Raw genomic sequence first — 15,390 nt, 5'->3', positions numbered from 1 at the left:
CCTCTCAGCCTCCCCGTCAGGCCCTGTTTACGATGCTCAAAAGTCCGAAAGTGTATCATCTGGGTAGATTTGGCTCATCCAGAGAGTGCTCCAGCTAAAGCTTCTCATGTAAAAAGGTGGTTGCTCGTGATTGCAGCTGCTGGCCGAGTCTGTCACACGATCGGGTGCTGAAATTTAATGAGAGCAAAAGATGAATTTTTAACCGGTTGTGGCCCTTTGGCTAGTTAGCTGAACTAAAGTAATGGACGTTTACGGAATTCTCAGTCAGGAGCAAGTAGACTGAAATATTTTTTTTGTCCTTTTACTATCTTTTATATTGGATCCCTAATTAGAACACCAGAAAATTCTGTGCAACCAGTCCGTAGTACAGCAGTATCGAAACCCGGGTGTCCATTCCGAAATCTCCGTTTTTGACGCCGAGCTGAGGAAGCCTTGCAGCGATTCGATATTCCCAAGCAAATGCGCCACCCATATTATCAGGCCCCCAAAATGCCATAAACCAGGTTTGTACAAACTCCCAGCCTTGCTCCTTTGCTTGTAGGAAAAAAAAAAAAAAAAAAAAAAAAAAAAAAAAGAAAAAGAGGAACGGTCATCCCGAAGGCGCACGTAGACGGCAAAGGTAAAAGGTACTAAGGTGGAAGGAAATAGGAAATAGTCATGAATAGACCCAGGTTCAGCACCTAATCAGCGCGACCCTGAGTGACTTTGGCGGCCTGGACAGCAGACATCTTCTGAATCCAACCCTGCGTGGGGTGTGGCTTCTTGACGGTGCGAAGATCATCTGCGGTGAACCCGGGAATGCGCATATTGTAGTTACGTTCCAAAACAAGCTGGATGTCACGAATGTCAAGGGTGGCGGAAGGGCGGAGCTTTGCGAGACGGCAAGCTGCAGTGATAACGTCGTCGACGAAATCATCGGCCATTTGGAGGAGGAACTGGAAAGCGTTACATTAGCAAGTGCACAAGAGTCCACCCTAGGAGCACGCGGTAGAAAAATAACATACCTCTTCAGCATCTGGAGTCAATCCCTCTCCATCTCCACCGCCAGTAACTTGCTTCACCAAGACATCTAGCATCTTCTTGCTCAGAACATGCTGGCCTTCTCCCTCCAAAACATAACCTGGATGCTTCTGGATGGCAGGCTGGCCCATGACGCCGGTAGCCCCATGGCTTGGTCCACTGGTAAGAGTCGGGCGTGCGGGAGCCATGCTAACCGGTTCCGGGGCAGGGACGTTCAGATTCTTCTGAATATTCATGGTAACGTTGCGCGAGTCGCCACGGCTGCTGACATAGTTTGGCGGGTGCGCATGAGTAGTCGCTGGCTGCGTGGTAGCTGGTGGTTGATTCATCGCATTCGAATAATTTTGCGCAGCTTGCGCCATGGCAGCTTGTTGAGACAACGGGCGTGGGGGACCTTGAGTGGTTGGGGTCTGGGAAGCGGCGGCAGTTCCTTCTTGGGAAGCTTGCTGACCAAACGCGCTTAATGTTGTGCCTTGAACAGCGGTTACCGGTGGCTGGATTGGCGCGTGGGTTGCACCAGTGACGGCAGTTGCAGTCTGACCAGGCATCTGGGAAGGGGCTTGACCGGCACGGGCGGCAACGACAGCGGAATTAATGGTATGCGGAGCGGGTGCCGTAGTAACGGGTTGCTGGGGACGGCCGTCAGCACCTATTTGGCCTTGCAAAGGCGCATTTTGACCTGCTTGCCGGCTTGCTGCGAGCTGCTGGGTCTGCACGCGGAAACTCTCCTGCTGTTCTTTGAACTTTCCCAGGAAGTCGCTTCCCTCGCGTAAGAGTCTTTCAGCAGCTGTCTGGCGGTTCTTGAACTCCTGGATCTCCTCTTGGGACAGGTTTCCGGCACTCTGGCGCTGATTATACTGCTGGCGTAAATCACTCAGCTTAACCTTGCCCAGCTCTTGTTTCTGTAACGCGAGACCATATCGGAGCCTTGCCTCCTGCATCCAGCCATCGGACTGATCCTTTGTAATCGTGGGAGGGAGGATAAAGGTCAAGGTGTCGACCTTGGCGCGAATCTGGGGGAGCAACTGCTGGAAGCTCTGCGGGATACCCATCTGGGGTCGTGCTTGGCTCGCGGGATTGGCAACGGCTTGGGGGTTGGTGGTGGTGGTGGGAGGGCGACTCATCTGGGCTTGCTGCGGCTGCGACTGCGGCTGGGCTTGCTGCTGAGGCCCCTGCTGGGTCTGCTGGGTCTGCTGCTGGGTCGTCTGCGGCTGTTGTTGCTGCTGCTGCTGCTGCTGCTGCTGCGCTTGAGCCTGGGCCTGAGCTTGAACTGCCTGGGCCTGGGCCTGGATGTGTTGGGCTTGCTGTTGCTGTTGCTGAGCAAGCTGCTGCAGCTGCTGTTGGCGACTTGCTTGGAACATTCTCATGCCTCTCATGAGATTCTGCGAGACCTGGGTTAATTTTGTGTGGGCGCCGTTGTACTCGTTGGAACCTGGAGGATGTGAGTTGAGGATGTCCCAGAGACCCCGCACCAGAGCAGTGTGTGTTTGTTTCTGCGAGTCGCCCAAATGTGGGAGTTTCTGAACCTGATCGGTTCGGATTAGGGCTGAGTTTTGTTGAATCAGCGGCGCGGCTGGTGAGTTACCAGCCGCAGGTTGATTCTCCATTTCGTCAAGCAGCAGTCAAGCCGCACGCTGCTATTATGTAACAGCCTTGTGCAGCGATCAGAATCCCATGAACAACAGCCAACTGGAAAGGTCCAAGGAAAAGATCGATGAAACACAGGCTGCTTTGATGAACCCGAAGGTGCTTGGTGGTTCAGGATATGCAGGGTGCTGAGCAACACAATGCCATGCATCGCCTGTCAAGGCGCTGGGCGAAGGAAGCTTCTGCGTTCCATGAGCTGGGTCTTGGCATACCCGCCTCCCACCAGTACGATCACTACATATCTATGTACGCTGTCCGTCGATGGGCTTGATAACGGCCCTCTGAGCGCCATCCATGGCTGCCTGGGGCATGCACAATGGATGTCTGCTTACTCTTGGGAACATGTATCCGCTTCTCTGTTGTACAGCAAACTGCCTACGTCGCGGAGCTGGGTACTGAAGAACCGTGTCTTTAGGGAAATTGTTTCATCCTATCAGTGCTCTACCGGAAACGAAAGTGGGAAGGGAAAAAAAAAAAAAGAAAAAAGGAAAAAAAAAGGCCAGCTGTGCTAATCCATAGAATTGAGAGGCAAGACAACAGCTGAGTAGTGAACAAAGCCGTGGGAATTGAACTCGAAAACAATATCCCATACCTTTCATGTAAACTCAAGTTTCACCTCGCCGCAAATCCGTAACCGACAGACGAAGGCAGCTTCATGCGTTCCGATTAACTGAAAACGTCTGGGTTGTAATAAATGGCATAAAATTGCTGAAATGGAGCTAGTTGAGCCGAATGTGCGTATTCAGTTGCTGGTTTACAAGGGACGAAGCTCCGCATGCCGGGAATTGATCGTTCCAAGCACACACTGTACGTCAACTATTCGTCTTGCTTAGACGGGCTTGTGTCGCGCTCGATCGCATCCAGGATCCCGAGGACGGGTCACATCAGTTCGTTCTCTCTGTACAGGCATAATATTCGCCCGAGACGATGTTGCCTCCATAATGGCGCAACGGTAGCTGGAGGCATTCTGGTGGCCGACAGTCAAACAATTCAGTGCGCATAGCTATCATTTCCCCGGTAATGATAGACGAAGGGGTTCGACCAACTGACATATATTCAATGCCGTTGAGAACAGTTTCATCCACGGGGGCTTCCCCTATCGCAGAAGACCTCCTAGATCTCTCTCCATCCCGCTGACCCGATTTTCAAGGGTTCGCTTCCGAAGCTCCAGCTCCCGGATCTCCCCAAGTTCACGCTCGATATCCTCATCTGTGATATCCGCCGTATGCTGCTGTACTGGCTCCGGTTGTTGAGTGTCATAGTAGTCACTGCGATATGAGCCCGAAAGATTCATTTGCTCCAATTGCTCTGTTTGGTAGGAAACACGCTCTTCTAGGCGGGCTACCGATTCGGATACTTCTTGATAGCGTTGCCTGAGAGATGCTATTTTCTCTTTGGCTCCCGCAACTGGACTGAAATGGGAAAGCGATCAGCCTGAAGATGCTTCCAACGCTTATAGAAAAGACAGTGAATGACATACTAAACTTTGCAAAGCATCTCAGCGCCCCGTAACAGGATCTCGATGTTCATCTCTCCCCGGTTGGTCCGGTGCGAAGGCGCATTCGCAGATTTTCTGATTGCCTCCATCATATCACCTCCCAGCACCCGTGCAACAGCCGATTGATTCCGGTGGTTTTTGGCGGAATGGATTCGGCTAACCATTGTTTCCTTTTCTCCTTCTGTGGGGAACATCGTGCCTCTCCGGGTCGCCCGTCGATGCTTCGTGCTGTTTGTAGAGGGGTCAGCAGAGAAAAGAGCACGTTCATGGGCCTCGGTGTCCCGGATAAGGGTGGTTATATCATGAGGCCCCAGGAGTGCACTGGCGAACATCTTTGGAGGCGGGAAGCTGTTTAACCAAAGAATTAGCTACATGGACTGGTTAGTGAGATAAAGGAGCTCGACTCTTACGGTAATTCGGCGATGGAAGTGGCAGAAAGGGAAATCTGCTCAAGGTGATTATGTAGAAGAGTCGACATCTTGACTGTGTGTCTCTGATACTATCTGTCGATCGCCAGCAAGGGAGAGAAGAGTTTCCTTCTGTAATTATATAGTCGCCCTACGCACTACAGAGCCGAAAGGACGTTCACGATGCCAAGAACCTTCACCAACGGGACTAGGAGATCCAGCTGACTTGAATCATCTACTCTGGGGATGGTCACACCGCCAGCATCGACCAAATATCACCTTTCCTCTGCAAGGTTGGGGTACTGCTCTGTCCTGCGCAGGAAATCGGCCGCATCGAGGTTCGGCAGCGCGTGTGTGACGGTTCTTTGAGGCAGCGAGCTGAGCGAGGCTGGTTGGCACCACTCAATTCCCTTGCCATTGCTGACTACAACGCGCCATCGGACACACCTTGCTTCGCTCAAACTACCAACTTCCTGTCAACCACATTCTCTGCTTTTCTATCACCTCTGTGGATTTTGCCCTGTGCTCAGGACTTGGCTGCTTTGTACCTAGATTTCCTTCAGATATACATTTGTTGTGTGGCCCGTTCTTCCATCATCTTCGCTGACCTTCTCCGACACACCCTGATCAAAGCTGGTTCCAGATTCTGGCCGCTGACTCGTAACTCTCTGAGCTACATTCATAGCTCAAAAAATGCCCGCAGAAAAGCGCTCTCTGAGGTCCAACAGGTCGGACGCCTCTGCAAACGGCGAGAAGGCTCGATCGAACTCTCAAAACTCCGGCTCCAGCAAAGATAAACCCGCTGCTGCGGCCCGTTCAACGGCCACCCGAAGTAAGGCGTCCCAGAAGGCAGGCTCGGAGAACAGAACAACGATGCCCGTCGACAAATCGCAAGCGAACGGCACCGATCCTGTTGAGAACGGTGTTCACGGGTCTGAAGATGTGGAGATGGGAGGAGACGGCGCGAATGGCTCAAAGCAAGATCATGACGGCGACGAGGAGATGACCGTGGTTGTACCCCCTTTAAAAAGTTCCAAACATTCCGCAGACGTTGCAATGGGTGGAACAGAGAGCGACGAGATGCAGGCTTCGGAAGGCATTGATCTCAAGGCCAAGGCATTGACAGGTAACTTGGATCTTTAAACCCTTGTAGAACAGCTAATCACTGACCTTTTGACGTCAAATAACTAGATATCAAGAACAATTTTATCCTGCTAGAGCGAGCCGTTATGCACTTTGACCCACGATTTACCTTGCGAGTGCTTCGAACGATCTCATCAATGCGGAAACAGCTGTCTGCCGAGTTGCTCGCTCAAGTGGTTGTGGAGACATATCAACGTTCTGATTCAAGAGCATCATTTTTATTAAAAGCCCTGGGCAAAGAGGCTGCATTCGATGCTGTACCCAACGATACCTCGATGGACGTTGATAATGGGTCAAAGAGTCCTAAGTCTGGCATCCCGAAGGAGATCATACCGGAAATAGACATCTATCTCTCGATTCTTGTTCAAATATATCTCTACGACACTGAAGAAGTGCAACACGGCGCAGAGTTTTCGAATGCCCTCGTGGAAAAGCTTCGGACATTAAACCGCCGGACTTTGGACGCTTTGGCGGCTCGCGTATACTTCTACTATTCCCTATTCTACGAGCAGATTGCTCCGCTTCCTCCGTCGCCAACTGCTGCAGTCATTTCGATTCGGCAGCCGCTTCTCTCAGCGTTACGGACTGCAGTTCTCCGGAAAGACGAGGATATTCAAGCAACCGTTACAAACCTTCTTCTCCGAAATTACCTCTCGACCTCTCATATCTCCCAGGCGGATCTGTTCATCTCTCACTCTGAATTTCCCCAGGATGCCTCGAACAATCAGATCGCGCGCTATCTTTACTATCTTGGCCGTATCCGAGCCATCCAGCTACGGTACACCGAAGCTCACCAGCATTTGACGACCGCCACTAGAAAATCGCCTTCAACCCACAGTGCTGCTGGATTCTACCAAGCTTCGAATAAACTTCTTGTTGTTGTGGAGCTGCTTATGGGCGACATTCCTGATCGTGCGATCTTCCGCCAGCCCGCTCTCGAACGTGCCATGTACCCTTATCTCCTACTCGTGCAGGCCGTTCACGTGGGTGATCTGGATGCTTTCCTCAAGGTCGTGCAGAACCACGGCGCTACTTTCCGGAAAGATGGCACATACACTTTAATCCTTCGGCTCCGTCAGAACGTGATCAAGACGGGTATCCGTATGATGTCGTTGTCTTACTCGCGGATCTCTCTTCGAGACATCTGTCTTCGTTTAGGGCTCGACAGCGAGGAGTCTGCAGAGTACATCGTAGCCAAAGCCATTCGTGATGGCGTCATCGAGGCCACTATAGACCACGAACACGGTTATATGAAGAGTAAAGAGATTGGCGATGTATATGCTACCCAGGAGCCGGGTGAAGTGTTCCATGAGCGTATCCAGGCCTGTTTAAATCTTCACGATGAGAGTGTCAAGGTATGTACCCCCATTCTGCCAGCCTTTTAGTCAATTGGTCGTCTGATCTAACCCGTTTATAGGCCATGAGGTTCCCAATGAACCAGCATCGGCTGGAGTTGAAGAATGCCCAGGAGGCCCGTGAACGGGAACGTGAGCTGGCCAAGGAGATCGCGGAGGGAGACATGGATGACGATGACGCAGGTGGGGATTTTGATGGCATCTAGTTGAAGTGTGTATGAGTGAAGAGGACTCTATCCTATTCCTCTCGCTACTCCAACTCGGCGTTATTCCGGATCGCATTTCCCATGTCGTGTGTTTTGTGTCTCCTGCCTCCATGCCCTTCCTTTCTGCGCCGTGTCTTATCTTTTTTGGCACTACATCTACAAACCGGTATGGATTCGTAACCATCGACAGCCTGTCTTACATTCTGGTGGTTTTTCATTTTACGGGAGAGTCAAGAGGGCTTGGGTGTATGTACAGTCACTTTGATTAAGTCGGTTCTTGTCGTCCATCACATAGGCTTTCGTTGTAATCTTTCCCCCTCTCTCGCAGCCATATTTTCAGTCACAAGTTAGACAGATAGCTCTCACTGATGTCATAATCGAATTGTAGCTTTCTTTAGCTGCTGTTTGTGCCCGGGATGGCCGGGCTATCCGAGCCTGCTCGTGGGCCACTGGGCCTCGTAGTCGCCCAGTTATCATAATCCCCGTTAACAATCATAATCAAGTAATACGGGTGCGAGGAAGAACCACAATGGAGTCCACAGTGTTGTGGTTGTGTCGCCGGCGGGCCCTGACCAGGAGCCAACCAGCTCGCGGCCTTTTGAGGGTGTCCTTGGACCGGCTGCGTTTCCGACAAAAAAGAAAAAAAAGTTACTTTCTCAACTTCCAACACTCTTCCAAGCAACTCCCCGGGTCCTACTCACAACCCGGTTTCAGGACACTTCTCTAGAGAAAAGAGTCCTTGTTTCGTTATCTGTACTATATGCGCATCTTCCTGTCCAATTCACTGACGCCTCCTCCGTCATGAAAGCTCGACCAGGCCTCCGAGCCTGGAGAGGCCTCGTATCAGCTTCCACATCTTCCCGGCCGACTTCCTCGATATGCTCCCAATGCCTACTGCATACTCGAAAAAGATTCGCCTACGTCCCTCCGACGCTCTCCTTTACATATCGCAGCTACCACCCGTCTCGTCGAAAAAATCAGCAGTCAATCCTCTCCGCAGCCGTATCCACCGCACAAAACATCATCTCCAAAACCCTCCCCACCAAACCTCCGCCAGCGACGGCTGGAATTCCAGAGATATCTGTCGACCCACTGCGTATGGTCGCCAAGGAGTTGAAATTCCTCAAGAAGAACATACGCCAGCTCCTTGGCTCCGGACACCCGCTCCTTGACAGAGTCGCCAAGTACTATGCTCGCAGCGAAGGAAAGCAAGTACGCCCGTTGCTGGTGCTGTTGATGTCGCAGGCGACGGCGTTGACGCCGCGGAGCCCGCAGGACAGACAGATCTTGAACACGGAGGGAATCAATGCCTCGATCAGTTCGCCAGCAATCCTTGCCGACACGAATCCGGATTATAACCTCTTGACGGCGCCGATGACGGGAAATGAAACGGCGTATTCTTTTGCGGAGGGCGATGTGAATATTTTGCCTTCTCAGCGGAGATTGGCAGAAATCACAGAGCTGATTCATACTGCGTCCCTTTTGCACGATGATGTTATTGACAATGCAGTTACGCGTCGGTCGGTTGCGTCCGCGAATCTCGAGTTCGGAAACAAGATGGCCGTGTTAGCCGGTGATTTCTTGCTTGGCCGTGCCTCTGTGGCTTTGGCGAGACTGAGAGATCCTGAGGTTACCGAACTGTTGGCCACTGTGATCGCCAATCTGGTGGAAGGCGAATTCATGCAGCTGAAAAACACGGCGCAGGATGAGAGAAATCCGGCATGGACAGAGGACATCATCGCTTATTACCTGCAGAAGACATATCTCAAATCTGCTAGTCTGATTAGTAAATCCTGCCGTGCGGCTGCGCTCTTGGGACAGACCGCGCCTGAGGTTGTGGAGGCTGCGTATACCTACGGAAGGAATTTGGGCCTGGCATTCCAGTTGGTGGACGATATGCTGGACTACACGATTAGTGGTGAAGAGCTAGGTAAGCCAGCTGGCGCAGATTTGGAGCTCGGTCTCGCCACTGCTCCATTGTTGTTTGCTTGGAGATCGCATCCCGAGCTTGGTGCACTGGTAGGAAGGAAATTCTGCCATGAAGGAGATGTTCAATTGGTGAGTAAAACATTCATTTCCCAGCTTCCATCCCATATGGCACGCGTGGCCTGTTCCCCCAGAGCTCTTTCTAGAGTATTATGCTTCCAGAACCTTTTTCTACGGTCACCCTGAATAAACCGGAGCTAATCCTTTTCGTACCACTCAATAGGCTCGCCAAATTGTCGCCCAGTCTGACGGCCTTGAACAAACTCGTGCCCTGGCCCAAGAGTACGCAGACAAGGCTGTGGAAGCTATCAGCATCTTCCCAGACAGCGAGGCGAAACGTGGCTTGATCGATATGTGTGAAAAGGTTATGACCAGAAGAAAGTAAACCGGCAGTCTTATCCACCTATGTCATCCTCGGAGTTTTACGGCCGAATCTACCATCGTGTTGATGAAAGCGAGCCAGAGTCCCCTCGAGTTTGATTATTGTATAATCCGCACAAGTGGAAAAATAGATTTGGAGAAGAAAAAAGCAACCCAAAATTTGTCATTAGATCTTCACACTTCCACCTTTAGGACTATCTTGTTGTTTAGCCCTCTATCGATGGCTTCTCACGGATTGGTATTGCTAGAGTTTGTATTCTGCATACTTGTTTTGTTTGTTTTTGATAACTACGGCTCTCCCATTTGCTACCTCTTGGTCTATAAATCAGACTTACTTCTATGGGCCTCTCTTCCTGGTTGGCTGTCTGATTAGCTTTCATATTATTACACCGTGCCCCTATTTCCTATTATTATCCCTCTATGTGTCTGTCTTGTTTCCAGTGCTGCGCCTTTTTCTTAAAAGCCAGCAGATACCCCTGTCTGTTGTGCTGTGACTTGCCTGTACAAAACCCATGTATTATTAAACCTGGAAGGACTCCTTATGGGAGAAAAACCGGCATGGCGTACTTAGTGTCAGGAGTTCTAGTTTATGCATGGTTTTGTATATATAAGTGTTACATACAAGGAGAGAGAAGAAAAGATATCACTGCTCTGAACCAGACTATGTGACTGTGATTTATGTTCAAGAAACAACCATCTTTGTTAAATAATTGGGGGAACACCCACCCCGGCCGGGAATTACAGGGGTTTAGACACTGGGAGAGCTCGGTCAGGCCTGGATGGTCTGGATTCGAAGATACTTCCTAAGTCGTTCAGGTATTCAGGGCTCTAAATATTGTGGTGGGCGTATTGTGTCGGTGAAAATTTTGAATGGTAGGCACTGACGGGATAAGTGCCGAAAAAACCGAGAGAACCTCGTAAGGTATATAGTAATGAAATAGCCGCTCCGACGTGCTAATCTTCCTTTCGGAAAGTGAGGCCTATAATGCCCAATATGTCACTCCTAGCCTGTCGCAGACGAAGATAGGGATGGACGAATTAACGGAGAGGAGCGCCATGCGGAGTTATCGCCAAATTTATTCAGAATCGCTCCGTATCCATGGTAGATAAATAAAGACGTTCTGAACGGCACGTTCCCGTGGGCGTTCATGACCGTGACAGATGGCGGATCAATCGCTCTCGTAATCCCCATTCGTCGCCGCGTCCACCATTGGCAGGTTCACTTTGAAGACAGTTGAAGGGATATCGTCGTCTCGATCGGTATCGTCATTAACTAAGCGCACCCCTCCGGCGCTCATGGGCTGTCTCCTTGGGCTGCTTGAGGCCCGTTTCCAAGCCTCCATCAACCTCGTCTCGTTTGGAGAAACTGGCGATATTCTCGCTTCATTCGTAAACTGGCCTAGCTCACTGGCTTTGACCTTCAAACTCAACTTCGTCGACGTCTGCTGCTGTTGCTGTGCATGTTGGCGTTCTCGATCTTCCTCCCCTTCTTGCTCCTCTTCCTCCAGTCTGTGCCTCCCACACTCCGCAATGAGGCCCCTACAGTATATAGCCGCCTGACCAGTCAGCGCGTAATCTGCCGGTACACTTCCTGCGTTATTTTTCACCAGCGGCGGTGCATTGCACTGCACAAGCAACCTAAACGCTTTCAAATTCCCCCAGGCACTCGCGTAATGCAATGCAGTATTCCCTGCGTTATCTGCCAGAGTGACATCAGCGCCATACTCCAGCAATATAGCCACGGTCTTCGTGTCTTCCGCAGATGTAGGATTCGACGTAGCACGTGGTCTCTGCTTTGGAGGCACGACGGTCGTACTCTGCGGTGTGTTGCTCGGATTGGAGGCCCGAGCTGCCAGCATCAAGGGCGTAGCTCCATTTTTATCCTGGCGATCTATGGTCTGGGGGAAAGTGCTGCAGAGAAAGTCGACACAGTCGGCGTGGGCGTTGGCAGCAGCCAGATGGAGAGGGGTGGAGGAGTCGGTGTTGAGACTTATTCCGGGAGTTGAGTTGAAGCCGAGTTGAGAGGAGTCTGGGTTGCACAAGTCATGCCCGAAGTCGACAAGGAATTTCTATATAAAAAGAGGGAACAGAGTTAGAGGCTGGAATTTTCTTGTTAACAGTAGTATACATAGCTGGGACTCACGATGATATCAAGATGGCCCAGGATGGCAGCAAGGTGCAAGGACGTGTTGCTCTTATCATCGTAGTCCGGGTTCTCTAGATACTCAGGATTATTTCTCACAATCCGCTTCACGAGAAAGGCATCGTTCAGAAGAATGGCCCTTCGCAGGCGGATGGGAACAGAGAGCTCGACCCTGTAGTAGTCGAAGGTTAGTCCGTTCATCTCAACCAGGGCCTCAACGCTCGATCAGACTTGCATTTCGTCTACATGGCCAGCGCCACAGCAGAGATCCTCAAGAGACAAGAGGGCGCCTGCTGCTGTGTGGGGTATTTGACCGTCGGATTATCGTAAACAGACGCGCTTTGAGTTGGCTCAGTCCCATGGCGCAGCAGGCGAAGGTTCCCGACGCGGGCGAGTCTCGAAGCGGGCGGCGAGGTGCAAAGTGACGCAACCGAGATCGTCTCACATTTCCAACCACCAAATTTTCTTCCCAGATCGATATATGATGAAATGGCATTCAATTCTGCTATTACTTGAGTTATCATGCTAGAGACGAGACATCCCCTAACCGTCCGAGCCTCAATAATTGAGTATTCATTTCCCGCAGCATGTCCTGACCAGCGGATCGTTGACAGCACGCTTCCTTCCGCTCCACCGGCAGCCTCAGCGAACGCTACACTCTCTGACGCCCTGGAGACAGCTCAAAAAACTTCCAGACAATGCGTCTCGCTCACCTCCACCTCCCGGGCCTCGTATCCTTCACGCACGCCTCTCGCCTCCAGCAGCTCCTCGTATCCCGCCTCCTCGCACACAAAAAACTCTCCCACTCCCCATCCACCCTTCCATGCCCGGATCCGACTATCCTCACATTCACGCCTCAGCCGGTCTACACCACCGGCAGACGCGATCTTCCCCCTTCCCCTGACCCAAACCGCCCCCAACCTAGCTCCAAGGGCCCCTGGCTGCCCACACCCCTAGAACCCATCCGGCACATTCTCACCGCCTCCCCACCGATCGCAGAATACCATGCCACGCTACGAGGAGGTCAGACCACCTATCACGGACCAGGACAGCTAGTCGCATATACGATTCTAGATCTACGCAGGCTACGAATCGGGCCGAGAGCACATATCCGGCTCCTGGAAGAGACGGTGTTAGATGTTCTGGCCGGCTACGGTATCAAGGGGCTCCTGAGCGATGATCCGGGGGTTTGGGTCCGGCCATCTAACGCGACGGGGGTCGATACGGCGGATGATGACGCGGCGCCGAGAAAGATCGCGGCGGTAGGTGTGCATTTGCGGAGGTTCGTTAGCAGTTATGGGGTTGGGCTGAATGTCACTGAGGAACCTATGTGGTTTCTTCGACAGATTGTAGCTTGTGGGTTGGAGGGAAGAGATGCCGCAAGCCTTGAAGGTCAAGGAGCACAGGTGAAAGGAGGATTAAGCGAGGTCGCAGAGAGCTTTGTGCAGGCGTTCGTTAGAAGGGTGAACGAAGGGACCGCAAGTGGAGGGTTAGGCCCAAAGATAGACCAGGTATATAAAATAGAAGAAAAGGATACCCTTGACTAAAAAGGTATGGTTCGATCTTGACAGCCCATTTCACCAAAAGAGCCAGAAGAAAAAAAAGGATCAACAGGCCACTGCGAGCGGAAACAAATCGACTGGGAACGTAAAAGGAAATTCATCGGGCATACGACGGCTTTATAATACATCTTCATAGTGTTAGAGAGAAAGATGCATGAATGTCGGCTCCAAGGGAACAGATGAGCGATTAAAAAAAAGGTAAACTCATCGCTGACAGAAAAGATCTCTTCATTGCACACGCCATTGCACGGTTCATCGCCAGCAGCGAAATTTCACGTAGGAGCGTCAGATACTAATAAATTCGCAAGCTTCGACCAAGGAAAATCGTCAAAGATACAGTCGATAAAAAGGGTATATACAATAGTCGACTGTCGAAGTGAAACGCCAGAAGGCCACTAAAGGGTAAATTAGGAATTCAGGAGCCTCCAAGGGGGTAATGTGCAGCTTGTATGCTCGAAAGAAAAAGAAAAGAAAAGAAAAATAGCCAATGCAACCCAATACGTCAAGAATTTGGCCACCGTAGGAATAAAAAGTCGTATGTTGCAAAATGAGGGCGAGGCGCAGGCGATTTCTGCGGATCGAACGAAAGGAATGATAAAAACATAAGCAGCGATATGGAGCTTTTCAGCTCAGTGCAGTGATTCACTGAATCACACATTTAGGACCGTTGTCTGATTTGGCAGGACGGACGGTAATTGCAACTCTGGATGCTTCCGTAAAGGCCTCGTTTACACCACGGTTTCTCATCGCAGAGCATTCTAACCAAGGTCAGTAGATAGAAACCAGACGTCAATATATAAGCCCATACCCAAATATCGTAATGCTCCGATACGTTTGGCGACTTCGAGGCCCTGGGCATACGTGACCACATTTCGGGGTTCTGGGGTGTCTTCTGTGTTGTCCTTCTCGTTGAGCTCTTCTCGAAGATCACACTTCAAGGCAACAAGAACGATTTTTGCGCCGGGGCAGTTTTCGGCGATTTCTGAGATCCATTTCGACTGGACATTCTCTAAGGAGTTCGGGCTATCAACCTGTTTAACAACGAGCCCGATTAGCCACTGACATCATGAGGTAACAGGGCCAGACTCGCGGGCTGCATCTCACACTAAAGCAGAGCATTATGACGTGGGTGTCATCATAAGAAAGGGCACGCAAACGGTCAAATTCTTCCTGTCCCGCAGTGTCCCACAGGGACAATTCCAATTGAATTCCGTCGACAAATATATCTAAGCAAAACAATCAACGTCGGTCTCAATCTGCGGCATCTTACGGGAGGATGGACGTCATACCGTGAACATAATTCTCTAAACTGTACGTCAGCAAAGAAGCCCAGTGAAGGAGCAGCGGGAAGGGGTTTAGACGAACCAAACACAGTTGGCTCGCTGAAGCAGCACGGAAAAGGAAAACTTGTTAACCTGGCTTCCGATTGATGCCTGGACAGGAAAAGATCTTACTAGACAGTTGGGAAGAACCTAACGTAAAATCAGTATTTCAAGGTCCCCATGTAACCCGAAGAGAAATGGAACAGTCGCGAGCAAAAAGATCATAGAACCTTACCCTCTCGTAAACACGTTCAGAAGCGACGTTTTGCCACAAGCGCCATCGCCCCTACAGCCGTTTATTCCAACCGTCAGCGCAAGGCAGCCAGGCACCAACAACTATCCCATGCGCGCAGCTCCCGGGGAGAAGGAAAACGGAAATGAGGGCATTGTTCTCGACTAACAAGAGCACGAGCTTCCGCTGGACCACCTTTTCCCGCCCGCATAAACTGAAACCAGGCATCCTGAAACACGGACTTTCCAATGAATATTTAAATAATCGGTACGGGCGACAGGGTCGGGGAGACAAGACGATTCGGATAGCCGGATGTGCAAGAAATCGGGCTATGATCCACACCAGGAGGCCTGATGAACCCAATGCGGATGTGTCGTTTTGGCGGGCTTCAAGGGTATTTGCTCTGATAGTTTACTGTTCGGCACCACAGGGGTGGCTGTCAAATAAGGTTGGCGCGGAGCACCGGAAGGCTTCCAGAGGTAAGGAAT

The 15,390-nt window shown here is 51.1% G+C and overlaps 7 protein-coding genes across 7 annotated transcripts; 3 read left to right on the top strand and 4 right to left on the bottom strand.

Annotated features, from left to right (window-relative positions):
* Positions 1-290: 290 nt before the first annotated feature.
* Positions 291-2,747, bottom strand: TAF12 (Transcription initiation factor TFIID subunit 12). The gene is made up of 2 exons (XM_003066466.2): positions 1,005-2,747; positions 291-935 (listed from the first exon to the last, which is right to left on the bottom strand). Exons 1-2 carry the CDS (start codon positions 2,625-2,627, stop codon positions 681-683), a joined length of 1,878 nt encoding a protein of 625 aa, XP_003066512.2. The 5' UTR covers positions 2,628-2,747; the 3' UTR covers positions 291-680.
* A 345-nt stretch (positions 2,748-3,092) lies between these two features.
* On the bottom strand, positions 3,093-4,643 carry D8B26_005323 (uncharacterized protein; the record flags this gene model as incomplete). The annotated part of the gene is made up of 3 exons (XM_003066467.2): positions 3,093-4,079; positions 4,148-4,513; positions 4,576-4,643. 3 exons carry the CDS (start codon positions 4,641-4,643, stop codon positions 3,764-3,766), a joined length of 750 nt encoding a protein of 249 aa, XP_003066513.2. The 3' UTR covers positions 3,093-3,763.
* A 225-nt stretch (positions 4,644-4,868) lies between these two features.
* RPN3 (26S proteasome non-ATPase regulatory subunit) lies at positions 4,869-7,644 on the top strand. Its single transcript, XM_003066468.2, has 3 exons — positions 4,869-5,698; positions 5,764-7,070; positions 7,133-7,644. Exons 1-3 carry the CDS (start codon positions 5,266-5,268, stop codon positions 7,274-7,276), a joined length of 1,884 nt encoding a protein of 627 aa, XP_003066514.1. The 5' UTR covers positions 4,869-5,265; the 3' UTR covers positions 7,277-7,644.
* A 335-nt stretch (positions 7,645-7,979) lies between these two features.
* Positions 7,980-9,825, top strand: COQ1 (coq1 putative hexaprenyl diphosphate synthase). The gene is made up of 2 exons (XM_003066469.2): positions 7,980-9,334; positions 9,486-9,825. Exons 1-2 carry the CDS (start codon positions 8,078-8,080, stop codon positions 9,645-9,647), a joined length of 1,419 nt encoding a protein of 472 aa, XP_003066515.2. The 5' UTR covers positions 7,980-8,077; the 3' UTR covers positions 9,648-9,825.
* A 987-nt stretch (positions 9,826-10,812) lies between these two features.
* D8B26_005320 (uncharacterized protein) lies at positions 10,813-12,140 on the bottom strand (the record flags this gene model as incomplete). Its single annotated transcript, XM_003066470.2, has 2 exons — positions 11,787-12,140; positions 10,813-11,712 (listed from the first exon to the last, which is right to left on the bottom strand). The coding sequence occupies exons 1-2, from the start codon at positions 11,985-11,987 to the stop codon at positions 10,813-10,815; spliced, it is 1,101 nt and encodes a 366-aa protein (XP_003066516.2). The 5' UTR covers positions 11,988-12,140.
* Positions 12,141-12,448: 308 nt separating this feature from the next.
* On the top strand, positions 12,449-13,969 carry D8B26_005319 (uncharacterized protein). Its single transcript, XM_003066471.2, has one exon. The coding sequence runs from the start codon at positions 12,485-12,487 to the stop codon at positions 13,331-13,333; it is 849 nt and encodes a 282-aa protein (XP_003066517.1). The 5' UTR covers positions 12,449-12,484; the 3' UTR covers positions 13,334-13,969.
* A 21-nt stretch (positions 13,970-13,990) lies between these two features.
* RHO3 (Rho GTPase) lies at positions 13,991-15,130 on the bottom strand (the record flags this gene model as incomplete). The annotated part of the gene is made up of 8 exons (XM_003066472.2): positions 13,991-14,106; positions 14,157-14,379; positions 14,453-14,574; positions 14,638-14,652; positions 14,714-14,730; positions 14,803-14,820; positions 14,906-14,956; positions 15,072-15,130. The coding sequence occupies 8 exons, from the start codon at positions 15,128-15,130 to the stop codon at positions 13,991-13,993; spliced, it is 621 nt and encodes a 206-aa protein (XP_003066518.1).
* Positions 15,131-15,390: the final 260 nt, after the last annotated feature.

Source organism: Coccidioides posadasii, chromosome 3 (genome assembly GCF_018416015.2).
Source record: "Coccidioides posadasii str. Silveira chromosome 3, complete sequence".
Classification (NCBI taxonomy): Eukaryota; Fungi; Ascomycota; class Eurotiomycetes; order Onygenales; family Onygenaceae; genus Coccidioides; species Coccidioides posadasii.
This window is presented reverse-complemented; position numbering and strand designations above follow the sequence as displayed.

Bases quoted from the DNA above. Each gene is read 5' to 3' on its own strand.
- TAF12 (XM_003066466.2), bottom strand. From the start codon at position 2,627: ATGGAGAATCAACCTGCGGCTGGTAACTCACCAGCCGCGCCGCTGATT. The intron at 936-1,004 runs GTATGTTATTTT...AACGCTTTCCAG, and splicing joins TGACTCCAGATGCTGAAGAG to TTCCTCCTCCAAATGGCCGA.
- RPN3 (XM_003066468.2), top strand. From the start codon at position 5,266: ATGCCCGCAGAAAAGCGCTCTCTGAGGTCCAACAGGTCGGACGCCTCT. The intron at 5,699-5,763 runs GTAACTTGGATC...TCAAATAACTAG, and splicing joins CAAGGCCAAGGCATTGACAG to ATATCAAGAACAATTTTATC. The intron at 7,071-7,132 runs GTATGTACCCCC...ACCCGTTTATAG, and splicing joins TTCACGATGAGAGTGTCAAG to GCCATGAGGTTCCCAATGAA.
- COQ1 (XM_003066469.2), top strand. From the start codon at position 8,078: ATGAAAGCTCGACCAGGCCTCCGAGCCTGGAGAGGCCTCGTATCAGCT. The intron at 9,335-9,485 runs GTGAGTAAAACA...ACCACTCAATAG, and splicing joins ATGAAGGAGATGTTCAATTG to GCTCGCCAAATTGTCGCCCA.
- D8B26_005319 (XM_003066471.2), top strand. From the start codon at position 12,485: ATGCGTCTCGCTCACCTCCACCTCCCGGGCCTCGTATCCTTCACGCAC.